Genomic DNA, 13,802 nt, shown 5'->3' with positions numbered 1-13,802 from the left:
GAGCAAAACTAATTTTGATGGCATTAGACTGGAACTTGCAAAAGTTAATTGGGAGAGATCGTTTGCAGGTAAAGGGATGTTTGGCAAGTGGAAGGCTTTTAAAAATGAGATGGGAAGAATTCAGGGTAAGGGCAAGGCTGGCAGGATTAGGGAACCCTGGTTGATGGAGGGCATTGAGGGTTTGGTCAGGAAAAAGGAGGATCAAACAAATCCCTTGAATAAAAGGGATTTAGGACCATACCTACTCTCTCCCTTTTAATATTCTGATAGAATCTTTTAGGATTCTCCTTTTCCTAATCTGCCAGGGATACATTACGACCCCTTTTCACCCTCCTCATTTAAGGAAAAGGAAAATCCTAGAAGATTCTATCAGAATACTAAAAGGGAGAGAATGGGTGTCCTGACGATCAACTTGGTAATCTATGCATGGATCCAAAGCAAATGGGCAAGGTCCCATCTGTATTTACAGTGGAGAAGGACACAGAAGCTAGTGAATTCAAGGGAGACAACATTTTCTGGAGCATATCAACGTTATGAAGGACGAGGTGTTGGAGGTCCTGAAACAAAGGTGGATAAATCACAGGCCTGACCAGATGTACCCTGGGATGTTATGGAAAGCAAGGGAGGAGATTGCTGTGGCCATGGCATAGATTTTAGTAACTTTGTTAGCTACAGGCAAGGTACCAGAAGACTGAAGGATAGCTAATGTTGTGCCTTTATTTGAGGTGGGCAGCAGGGATAAGCCAGGGAACTACAGGCCAATGAACCTTACATCAGCAATGGAAACCTTATTGGAAGGGATTCTGAGATACAGGACTTATTTGCACTTGGAAAGGCAAGGACTGATTGGGGATAGGCAGCATGACTTTGTTCGAGGGAAATCATGTCTCACAAATTTGATTGAAAAGATGACCAAGAGTATTGACGAACATAGGGTGGTAGATGTTGTCTACATGGACAAGGTCTTACGTGGTAGGCTGGTCTGAAAGGTTAGAACACATGGGATCCAGGATAACTTAGCCAATTGGATACAAAATTGGCTTGGCGGTAGGAGACAGAGGGTGGTAGTGGAGGGTTCCTTTTCAGATTGGAGACCTGTGACCAGTGGTGTGCCACAGGGAATCGGTCCTGGGTTCTCTGTTGTTTGTCATACGAGTTGGATGAGAATACACAATTAGTAAGTTTGCAGATGACAACAAATTTGATTGTATAGTGGACAGTAAAAAAGGCCATCTGAGGTTACAACGGGATCTGGATCAACTGGGAAAGCGGGCAAGGTAATGGCAGATGGACTTTAATTTACGCAAGTGCAAAATGATGCATTTTGGGAAGTTATATGAAGGCTTGACATACATGAGGAATGGCAGGGCCCTGGGCAGTACTGTTGAACAGAGACACCTTGGGGTACAAGTACATAGTTCTCTGCAAGTGGCAACACAGGTTGATAGAGTGTTGAAGGAGATATATGGCATGCACGCCTTCATCAGCTGAGGCACTGAATACAAGAGTTGGGGTGTCATATAAAAAGCTGTACAAATCATTGGTTAGGCCAGACTTGCAGAACTGTGTGCAGTAATGGTTGCCACACTACAGGAGAGATGTGCTTAAGCTGGAGATGGTGCAGAAAAGATTCATAAGGATGTTGCCTGGAATGGAGGGCTCGAGTTATCAGGAGAGATTGGATCGGCTGGGGTCTGTTTCCCTGGAGCAAAGGAGGCTGAGAAGTGACATGATAGAGATTTATAAAATTGAGAGGCACAGATGGGGTAGATAACAAGAGTCTGTTTCACACGGTAGGGGTGTCTAAAACTAGAGGGCATAGGTTTAAGGTGAGAGGGAAGGAGTTTAAAGGGGATCTGAGGGGTAGATTTTTCACACAGATTATAGTTGGTTATCTGGAATAAGCTGCCAGAGGAGGTGGTAGAGGCAGGAACAATAGCAACATTTAAGGGAAATCTGGAGAGGTACTTGAATGACCAAGGCATGGACAGGTACGGAATTAATGCAGGCATGGGATTAGTACAGGTAGGCACGATGGTCAGCATGGACATAGTGGGCCGAAGGACCCGTTTCTATGCTGTACAACTCTATGACTCTAAGAACAAAGTGGGTTGTTAATTCACACCATTTTAACTTTGTTCACAAGTGAAGCTGCCAGTTAAGTGAAGAAAAATCATGCTCTATCCCTGCAAATATAAAGTGAATACAAACTGAAGAAAGATTTTAAGAAAATAGAATAATCTTTGAATAAGTGCGTTCACATGTAACAGTTGTTCTGAAAGCAGTCAATATTTGTGTTCCATTGAATTTTAAGTAATCTAATCTCAAAAGTTACATTTGACCATCATTTCATACAGATCAAAAGGGAGAATAAAAGAGAATGGTGAAAAGGCAAGAAAATAAGACTGGATTAATCAGCTCCAAATGAACAGTCAGGGCCTACACAAGGACTAAAGGCTGAGTGCTCATCTTTTCAGTTGTAACTACTATAAATCTGTATGAGACTGTGAGGATACCCAAAACATATGTTTCTTTTCACATTTAATTTCCTTAGAATTATGAAGTACATGATGTAAGTATTTATTTTTCTTATAGTTTTGTAACATTTGAAGCAGTGTACACAACATTAAAATTATTAATTTATTTTCCTCACAAAATACACCATTGCTGGCATTTTCTCACTGATTGTCATAGTCAGTTTCACAAATACAACTATTGTTATTTCTTTCTACAGTTGTATATTAACAAGCATTATGCTTGTTCATTTAAGCAAAACTATCCCCTCATATTGAGGAGACCCAGAAAGAGGTGCTGGCCAATTTACCAACTCTAAAAACTTAAGGTCATCCAGGAGAGATGGCAGATTCAGGGATACAAGGTACAATATCAATTCTCTCCTGGACTTTTAAAACAGCTTTCACACGTACGACTAACACAAAGAAATGGCTAATCACAACATTATACCTGTTGAATGCCAATTCCCCCAAAGAACATAAAATGCTTGGCATCTCAAAGCTATCTGTGAAACCTGATGTAAATTCCAGTTCCAAGCTGCCACAAAGTGAGAAGGGCCAGCTTGCCTGACCCGAATGGACCTATTTCTAAAATGAATCAGATTTTCCCGAGGTATATAGGCATGCCTCCTGCCGTCTGGTCTGCTCTGCTCTGAAAAAACTCTGTTTAATTTATCTAAAGACCAACAGAAAGTCAGTCAAACGTTTCCAAATCCTAGCATTTGAAGAACGAAATATAATGGAAGAACAACAGAAAACACTACTTGTGTTCATTTTAAAGACCATTTAAAAAGGATATGACCAAATCCTCAACTTGTTGCCATTCCAGTAACTATCACTACTAATCTCCAGTCTATTTAAATGGAGACAAGAGACTGCAGATGCTGGAATCTGGAGCAAACACACAAAAAGCTGGAGGAAGTCAGCAGGTCAGGCAGCACCAATGGAGGAAAATGGACAGTCAACGTTTCGGGTTGAGACCCTTTATCTGGATGATGAAGGGTCTCAACCCGGAACATCAACTGTCCATTTCCCTCCATAGATGCTGCTTGACCTGCTGACTTCCTCCAGCTTTTTGTGTGTGTCTCACTCCATTTGATCTGATGATCTATCAATACTAATCTGTCATTCTCACCCTGTAGCTTCATGCCATTAGTTAATTAGCCCCATGTATCAGTTTTAATATTTGAGAAGGAACATGAAAACCGGCTCAACAGAATGAGGTCAATGACTTGGAGAGAGAGCAGCTTTCGTTAATAGCCAATAACCTAGGATGACTCAGTCTGAGTGTCGCATCCTGATCCTTTTTACAATGAGTTCAGCAACTCCTTTAAGTATAAATTGTATTAAAATCAATGCATCGTCAGTTATTTTGAATTGGCTCACTCAACAGCCGATTTGAAAGAGCTGCTCCAAAAATATATTTTCACACTATATCTGATACCAACCTGGAAACCAGGTTTTAAAATCAATCAAAAATGCAAGTCTTGAATTAAGCTCAATGCATAAATTTATTATAGAGCTGACAGGTTGAGTGAAAGACTTCCAGTGTCTGAGTCAAATACAGTCATGGAAAAGGGATGATTTGGGCAGGAGGCTGAGAAATTCCTTTCAAGGTTGGAAAGAGAACACTACTCCTGCTGGACCATGCCTTCAAGAAGTTTCTTCTTGAGTGCCCTTCTACCAGCCTTGTAGACTCTTATCAAGTTCCTCTGGCTTAATTGGCTTTGTTTGTGACTTCAGTCATCTCTCAAGTCAAAATAGTATTAGGGTTTGAATAACATTTAGTTCAGACATTTACCTTAAGAACAAATCAGTGGAAGAGATCACTAATGGGAAATTTGAGCATGTTAAACAGGGATGCAGGTTAGACCACAAAGAAATCTGAAGGAAACATCAGACTTGCTAAATAAGTGCTTTGTATCAATTTTCAGTGAAGGAATAAAACAAAATACCTGCTATACAAAAGGCCATAACAATCAGTTGTGGAAAGGACTTCGTGAATTTAATTTTTAAAAAAGCTAGTAATAAAGAAAACAATGGAATATAATACAGACAACTCTCCAGGACCTGAGCCACATGATATTAAAAAAAAGTGATGAAACTGCTGATTCATTTAATCATAGTTCTCCAAAGCTTCCTAGATTCACTCAATGAATCGGTTAATACTGCTACATTATTTATAAAGGAGCGTGATCTGTCAGTTTAATATCAATTCTGGGTGTTACAAGAATCTCAGAGAAAGTATCACGAAGCAATTGCAAAAATCTAAATTCATCAAAAAGAGTCAAATATGAATGGTAAGGTTAGGTCAGGTCACATTTGACTAATCCAGTTACATTTTTGAACAGGTTGCCAGCATAATGGATTGGGGAGTGCCAATGGATGCTATCAATCTACTTATGTAGAAGACATTTGATAAAATTCCCCAAGATTATTGAAAAGGATCAAACTTTGCAGAACTGGATGTAACTTTGTGACATGACATCTGATTGGCAGTTGTCAGAAGGAAGAAAAGGTTAATCCTGGATTAACTAGACATTGGCAAGTAGTGCTCCCCAGAGTTATGTAAAATGTCTCATCTTTTTAATGTTTATGACAAATAAAGTTGGATATCTAAGTTTACAAAATGACACAAAGTTGGAAGTTACTGTCGGCAATGGAGATGGGAGAAGGATGGAGTGGTAGATAGAAAAATGTAGGAAGTAAGCGATCTTTCATTCTGGATATGAGAAAATTAAATCAGAATACTTTGATGGTAAAACTGAACTATGTCGAGGAGCAAAGCCATTCTGGATCAAAGTGCACAGAAGGCTACAATATTGGTACAAAATGTTGTTGAAAACATTGTTATGTAATGTGAGCTTTTATCTTAAAAGAATTAGACAGGGAACTAATGAATCTTCTGATGACTACAAGAAGTGTAGGAGTGCACTTAAGAGAGAAGTTAGGAAGGCAAAAAGAGGAACTGAGAAGGATCTGGTAAGCAAGGCGAGTCAAAATCCCAAAAGATCTTATTATGTATATTAAAAGGGTGGCTAGGGAGAGAATTGGTCCCCTTAAACATCAGCCTGGCCATCTGTGTGTGAAACCAAAGGAAATGGGTGAGATTTTTAATAAATATTTCTCTTCAGCTTTTAGTCTGGAGCAAACGATGGAAGCTAAGGAAATGGGGAAATGAGTGGTGTTGTCTTGAACCACATGCAAATTAGCAGGGAGGAGGTATTGAAGGCCTTAAAGTACATTAAGGTAGATAAATCCCCAGGGCCTGACCTGGTGCATTCTCAGACCTTGTGGGAAGCTATAGAAGAGATTGCTGAGGGCCTTGCAGAGATTTTACTTCATCTCTGGTCACAGGTGAGGTTCCGGAGGACTAGAGAGTGGCTAATGCGGTACCATTGTTTAAAAAGGATAGCAAAAACAAGCCAGGAAGCTACAGGCCTGTGAGTCGGACATCGATGGTGGGTAAATTGCTGGAGCAGATTCTGAGGGACAGGATCTACCAACGTTTGGAGAGACAGGGTCGGATTTGGGACAGTCAGCACTGCTTTGTGCATGGAAAGTCGTGTCTGACGAAACTCTTGGACTTCTTCGAGGAAATAACCAAGAGGGTAGATGAGGGTAGGGCAGTGGATGTTGTCTATATGGACTTTAAGCAAGGTCTTTGACAAGGTCTCTCATAGCAGATTTGATTCATAATCGGCTCAGTGGTAGGAAGCAGAGGGTCATGGTCGAGGGTTTTTTTTTCTAGACTGAAGGCCTGTGTCTAGTGGTGTGCCACAGGAGTCGGTGCTGAGACTTTTGTTGTTTGTAATTTATATTAACGATTTGGATGTGAATGTACAAGGCATAGTCAGTAAGTCTGCAGGTGATACTAAAATAGGTGGTGTTGTAGATACTGTAGAACGTTATGAAAAATTTCAGGGGGATGTTGATCAGCTAGGCATGTGGGATGAGGATTAGTAAATGTGAGGTACCGCATTTTGGCAGGTCAAACAAGGGTAGGATTTATACAATGAAAGGTGGTGCTCTGGGGAGTGTTATGGAACAGAGGGACCTAGGAGTTTGCTGAAAGTGGCATCACAGGTAGATAGGGCGGTGAAGAAGGCTGTTGGCACGCTGGCCTTCATCAGTCAGGGCACTGAGTATAGAAGTTGGGAAGTTATGTTGCAATTATACAAGATGTTGGTGAGGCCACACTTGGAATATTATCTATAGGTCTGGTCACCCTGTTATCAGAAAGATGTTATTAAATGAGAAAGTGTGTAGAAAAGATTTACCAGGATGTTGCCTGGACTTGGGGGCCTGAGTTACAAGGAGAGGTTGCATATACAAGATCCTTATTCCCTAGAACGTAGGAGACTGAGGGATGACCTGATAGAGGTATACAAGATCATGAGGAGCACAGACAGGGTGAAAGCACAGTCTTTTTCCCAGGGAGGGGTTGCTAAAAACTGGAGGGGATAGGTTTAAGATCAGAGGTGAGAGATTTAAAAGGGACACCAGGGACAGCTTCTTCGCGTAAAGGGTGGTGCATATTTAGAACTAGCTGCCAGAAATGGTGGTTGAGCCGAGCACATTAGCAACATATAAACGCCATCTAGATAAGTACGTGGAAGGGGAAGGTTTAGAGGGCTACAGGCTAAATGCAGGCAAATGGGACTAGCTCGCTGGGCAACACAGTTGGCATGGATAAGTTGGGCCAAAGGGCCTGTTTCCATGCTGTATGGCTCTATGAGTCTAGAATCTTTAAGTGAAGTGAGGTTTTAGTTGCACAGAACCCTGGTCAAACATCATCTTGAGTGCTGCATTCTGTTTTGCACACTGAACCTCAGAGGTTTATATTAGCCTTGCACAGTGTTTGGCCCAGATTCAGCAAAATGAAACCCAGGCTTAAAAGTTTAAATTATGATTGGATGCGTAACTTTGCTTGTTCAGATTGTTGAGACCTGAGCCAATCACGGTATTTAAAATGAAAGCAGCAAAAAAAAAGTAGCACATGCTAGGAAGTGGAAATAAAAACTTAAATTCTGGAAGTGATTAGCAAATCAGATTTGAAGAGGCTGTAAATGTAATATAAAAGCAAGGTCCTTCTGGAGCTGCAAGGTTGATCCTGCCTGGGTCTGTGTAGATTTTGCCCATTTTCTCCATAACCATATGGGTTTCCTGGGTGCTCTGGCTTCCTCCTTCTCCATTTAAAGATGTGCTGGTGTATTAATTGGCCACTGCAAATTGACCCAAGTGCAAGTGACAAAAGACTCAAAAGGGAATTGATGGGCTTCAGGAGAGAGAATAAGTACAGGACGCCAGGGAAATAAGGAGAGGAAATAGAAATGATGGGATTGCCATGTTTGGGAAATGGCAAGAATTAAATGGGCCAAAGGGCCTCCTTCTCAGTTATAATAAGTACAATCAAGATTTAGGATAGCACAATGGTGCAGCTACCTCATAGTTCGTGACCCAGATTCAATCCTGACATCAACTGACGTCTGCACAGTTTTCTCAAATCTTTCTGAAACTACAAATTCAAGTACATATCTGTAGTGGTGACCTTGAAAAATCTTTAAATATGCAAGAACATTAACAGAAAACTTGATTACACCATAAAATTATAGATACAATGATCTAAGCCCAATTTTCCTCCAGATTAATTTGCATAACTCATTTGATATTTTGATAATTATGCACTTGTAGCAAAAGCTGTGTACGATGAAAGAAAAAAAATGTACTTCTAATTTATTTTAAAATTTAGTTTCTTGATTCACAATTTTGCATAACGAACTATAAGTCTTTCCATTACTCAAAGCTGGAAAAGAATTATCCCTTATCTATTCTCTCCAAAGCTGATATATGCAGGGATACAGATCTAAGAGCAGCAGTGCAGTCACATGGTAAACGCTATCGTTGGCTATTCTTCTTATCCTCTGTACAAAGATAGGGACATCCACCAGGGATTGTAGGACAATGATCTTTAAAATCCAGTTGAACAGGCAGAAGAAGCTGCTTCTTAACATAACTTAAGTTGCCACTTTCTATAAAACAGCGCTCCATCAGGTCTGCAATGTGTTGGAAATGTGAATTGAGACTTGAATCTACAATCTCGTGAGTTCTATTAAATGAGCGAAATGGCCCCAAAAACTGGAAATTTACAAAAATCAAAATCCTCCAATTGCTGTTAAATCCAAAGTATAACCAGAAAATGCCAGAAACACTCAGCAGGTCAGGCAGCATCTGTGGGAAGAGAAACACGAGTGAATGCTTCAGGTTCAAGACCTTCCTTGAGTTCTGACAAAATTCCATGAGACCCAAAACATTACCTGTTTTTCTTTCCACAGATGTTTCCTGCCTCCCGAGTGTTTCCAGCATTTTCTTTTATTCATTAGCAGTATTCCTTCTGAAAATTAAGTTCTCCTGAATCCTGGAACACTGGGGCAGCTGAATAACCTCAAGCTTTTTCTTTAATATTTACAAAAAGCAGCATTCTAAATCAATTATATAACACAAATAGATATTGATTTCCCAAGAATGCTGCACATGCCTACACAGAATTCTTATTGAACAATACCTTCTCAATCACAACACTTTTCCTGAAAAACATTTCAGCTGGCACCACTCTTGCCTTTATGCTAATTGTTATTTCAGTTCTAATTCAATGGTACATTTGAATGTTGTATTGTCACAGGAGCTTAAAACTGTCTAAGTCAGTGGTTCAAGTAAATACAGAAAACAAAACCATGATACTATTCCAAGAGTAAGGATCTTCAGCAACACCCAGAAAAAAAAGCACACCTCAATCTGAAGCAGAATCATTGATCAGCTGCCTCTTTGCTGTTTAGGCAAATCACAGGGGACAAACAGCCTGCTGTATCTCCTCCAAGAGACTAAATATTATACTTCAAAGTAATCATTCTGTGGGATTTGAAGAAGAATCTTTTCACCTAGAGGGTGGTGTGAATCTGAAACACACTCCCTGAGGAAGTGGCGGAGAAAGAGATTCTCACAACTTTTAAGTATCCAGATGAGCACTTTAATCACTGTAGCAGGGAAGGCTACAGATCAAGTGGTGGTAAATGGGATTAGTGTAGATGATGGACCAAAGGGCTAGTTGCTGGGCTGTATGAGTCTATCACATGATATTGGAGTAAAATTCACCCCTGTTTGCATCGTAAACCGATTCATGAATGACCTCCCATCTATTAAAGTAAGAAGTGGGGAAATTCACTGATGATTACACAATGTTCAATCCCAGTGGCAACTCCTCAGCAAACAAAGCCATCCATTACTGCATGCTGAAAGACCAAGACATCATTTAGACATAGACTGATATGTGGCAAAGAACAGTCACAACACAGAAGTACCAGGCTACGACCATTTCTATCAGGAGAGTCTAACTACATACCGATGCCTGATACTCAATGGCAGTACTATCACTGTGTTCACCACCATTAACAATCTGGGTGACACTACTGACCAGAAACTCAACTGCACCAGTCATGCAAGTCCTATTGCTACAAAAGGAGGTCAGAAGCCGAGTATCCTGAGGTGACAAGACTTGCCTACTGACACCCAAAGAATTTTCACCACTTACTAAGGTATAGGTCAGGAATGTGATGGAATGCCGTCCATTTGCTGAGATGACAGCCTCTCAAGAGGTTCGACAAAATCCATGACTAAAGAGCCCACTGGAATCGTACCTCATCAACTCCTTCCATAACTGACGATAGAGGATTCAGTCTACAAAATACATTGCAGTTACTTATCTAGGTAATTGCAACAGCATCTCCCAAAGTCACAAACTGTATCACCAAGAAGTGCTGGGCTATCAGATGTAAGGGAATTTCACAGCCTGAATGTTTCCCTCCAGGTCGCATACCATCCTAATTTGGAAATATACTGCCATTCCCTCAATGTTGCTGGAATCAAAAGACTCCCTCAACAGCACTGTGGGAGTACATTTATCAGAAGAAGTGCAACTATTCAAGAAGGTAGCTCACCACCACCTTCTCAGGGATAATTAGGAACATAAAACAAATGTTGACTTCACCAGTGATACCCAGATCCCCCAAAATGAAGAAATAAATGATCAGATACCCTATTTCAAGGCAGATGTTGAAGAATGAATATTTTCCAGGAAATATTTAAGAACCAACCAGACACTACACAGGGAAAATGAAAGGACCATTCCAAATAGATGAGTTCAGATGAACAAGAACTTAATTATATATGCAAATATGATTTGCTTGGTTTTGATCTGAAAGCTCCCTATATCAAAGGTGTTGAAGCCCACGCCTTAAAGAGCTCCTCTGATGCTCTCAAGATCACATGCAAAGTCTGGACAGCAGGCTGATATGAGCACAATCCGTTCCAGTAACTTCTAAATAGGAACACACTACAAGAGCCAGACCACCAGGGATCACTTGGTGGCACGTGACCCTCAGGCAGTCCTGTCTTAGGCTTTCAAAAAATTTTAACACCTACTTCTACAGCAGCAACATCAAATAGATGCAACTTTTAGCTACAAATGATGCAACTGGTTGATAGACCATAACCAAAAACCTGATGGGTAACAGCAATGAACTGAAGTTTAAAAGTTATGCAATATAAAGCAAATGTACTAGTGAATCTATGCCTGCAACCGCACCAAGTGCTACACCTGTCCCTACACCTCCTCCCTCACCACCAGACAGGGTCCCCAGCGCTTCACCTGTGAGTCGAGGGTGCGACCACCTGGACATTGGTAAGATCTGACGCAGACTGGGTGACCGCTTTGTCGAGGGCCTTCGCTCCGTCCGCCGCAACAACCAAAACCTCCCAGTCGCCACCAACATAAATTCCACATCCCATTCCCATACTGACATGTCTATCCACGGGCTCCTCTGCTGCCACGTTGAGGCCAGGCACAGGTTGGAGAAACAACAACTCATATTCCACCTTGGGAGTCCTCCATCCTCATTGCCTCAACATCGATTTCTCCAACTTCAGGTAACTCCACCCTTTCTTTTACTTTCCCACTGCCCCCCCCCCTTTGTCTTCCCTTATTCCTTGCTCCCTTCCCCGCCTTGATGACCTGCCCATCTCCTCTCCTTCCCTCCCCCATCCTTCATTCCATGGTCCACTGTCCTCTACTGAATTCCTTCTTCAGCCTTTTGCCTCGTCTACCTATCACCTCTCATCTTATTACACCTTCATCCCTCCCCAACCCACCTACCTGCCGTCACCCTATCACCTGAACTCACCTATCCCCTACCTGTGTGTGCTCCTCCCCCTCCCCCCACCTTCCTATTCTGGCTTCTGTCCTCTTCCTTTCCAGTCCTGATGAAGGGTCTCGGCCCAAAATGTCGACTGTTTATTTCTCTCCATGGTTGCTGCCTGACCTCCTGAGTTCCTCCACCACTTTTTGTGTATTGCTCTAGGTGCCAGCATCTGCAGAATTTTTTGTGTCTCGTATTAGTGAACTATATTAAAATGAGCAAGTAACCAAAAATATGCTAAAAACCGTAAGTTTGTGTTCCTTCTCTATTAAACTAATAATAAAAAATTGTTGTATGGCTTACTCACTTGTAACGTATACTGAATCACAATCTGTATAACGAGATTGGTCTCTTTATAAACGAACTAGAATCCTCATCTGTGACAAATGCTTCACACCACAGGGCAATAGTATCAATAACTTTGCCAAAGAATTTAACTAAATGCATCAAGTGAAATAATTAAATATAAAGGCTAAACTATTTATCAAATGTTGCTTTTCGAATATCAAATTCAAAATTTTTAATATCCAATGTGCTCATTGCATTTCACATAAATACTTAAGAGATCAGAAATCAATTGTTCACTCGCAATGAGTTTTTCCTGAATCTCAAAGAATACATCAGCAAATATAGTTAAGAAATTCTAACCTCTCCCACCGTAGAATCATGCGATGCTGGCTTCTGCTTCTTGTTTTTTTGCTGCAAGACCTTCTGAGGCACCCTGTCTCCTGATGCAGTCTGAACAGCCGGTGCACTTTGAGCAGTCTGTTTCATTCGAGTAGAGGTTGTAGTTGAGGCAGTGGATTTTGTCCATGAAACAGTTGTAGCTTGAGCAGCAGGGGCCGACATAGGACGGTGATGTTTTATGGTACTGTTATGAGGAGCAATAGGCAATTCACGGAGGTTGCTGTTCCGTTGAGGAGAGGCCTGGAATTGATTTGGAATCTTATTCATGTTTTGCATACCAGGTACATTCTGCAGATAACAAAGATGTGTAGGAATTGACATTTCAGATAAAATTTAATCAAATAAAAGACAATTTTTAAAGTTCCATATCTGACCAAAGTGGCATTAAATTTTCATTCAGAAAACAATTAAGCTATGCTTTTCCAAACAGACATATTTAGAGTTAGTAAAATGTCGTGAAGTGCTCTTATCTCATTCCCTTTTGGGTTTAACAGCCAAATTTCAACCAAGTTGAAATGTTAAACATCCAGCTTAACCTCTTAGCTCCGCCATCAAGGGTCTGAGGGCACAGTGGTTATGTTACTGGACCGGCAAGTCTCAATTCTGGATTAATGACCCAGAGAGATGTTTAAATTCCACCATGGCAGCTAAGAAACTTAAATTTAGTTAGTTAAATAATGCAAGAACATAATAGAAGCAGGAATAGGCTATTCAGCCCATGCACCCACTCTGCCATTGTAGATGAAGGGTACTTTTAACCTCAGTGACATTTGCCAGTATCAGTACCTCTTGATACATTTTTAGATATTAAGCGAATCAAGTTCTGTCTTGAAGATACTCAAGTGACTGAGTACGCACACAAGCCTATTGGGTAGAGAATTCCTAAGATTTACCACTCTCTAGATGAAGAAATTTCTTCTCATCTCTTTCTGAATGGCTAACACACATTTTGAGATTGTGACCCCTGGATCTAGAAACATCAATTATCCATATGCCCAGTCAAGCTCCTAAAAGTGGAATAAAAAATTACTATTATATTGACCAGAAAACAAATCTGATTCACTGTACCCTTTGGGGAAGGAAGCCACTGCCCTCACCTGTTCTGGCCAACAGATGACTTCAGAGTTACAGGAATGGGTTAACTCTTCAAGGGTAATTTGGAAAGGCCTTGCCAGTGATCCCCAAACCCTTGAACAAATTATTTAGAAAATGTGTAAGCAGGGAAATGGCCCTAGGTAGGACAAAACGACTTTTGCCTGTTAAATTGATTCGCCAATTCTAACTGCTCCCACCCAGCAGGCAGGTAATTAAAATCGATCACATACAGCCTAAACACAAATGAGAACTTAGG

At 40.9% G+C, this 13,802-nt stretch overlaps 1 protein-coding gene across 4 annotated transcripts in view; it reads right to left on the bottom strand.

Moving 5' to 3' along the window:
- Nucleotides 1–13,802, bottom strand: part of LOC127570472 (RNA-binding protein 33-like) — a 126,163-nt gene that overhangs the window by 36,669 nt on the left and 75,692 nt on the right. For 3 of the 4 annotated variants that reach the window (XM_052016086.1, XM_052016082.1, XM_052016083.1), the window contains exon 14: nucleotides 12,413–12,739. In XM_052016086.1, coding sequence (XP_051872046.1) covers nucleotides 12,413–12,739 — 327 coding nt within the window. The remainder of the gene's footprint in view (nucleotides 1–12,412; nucleotides 12,740–13,802) is intronic. The other variant, XM_052016084.1, reaches the window with a different exon arrangement.

Source organism: Pristis pectinata, chromosome 5 (assembly GCF_009764475.1).
Source record: "Pristis pectinata isolate sPriPec2 chromosome 5, sPriPec2.1.pri, whole genome shotgun sequence".
Lineage (NCBI taxonomy): Eukaryota > Metazoa > Chordata > Chondrichthyes > Rhinopristiformes > Pristidae > Pristis > Pristis pectinata.
The sequence above is the reverse complement of the archived record's forward strand: the minus strand, read 5'-3'. Positions and strand labels throughout refer to the sequence as shown.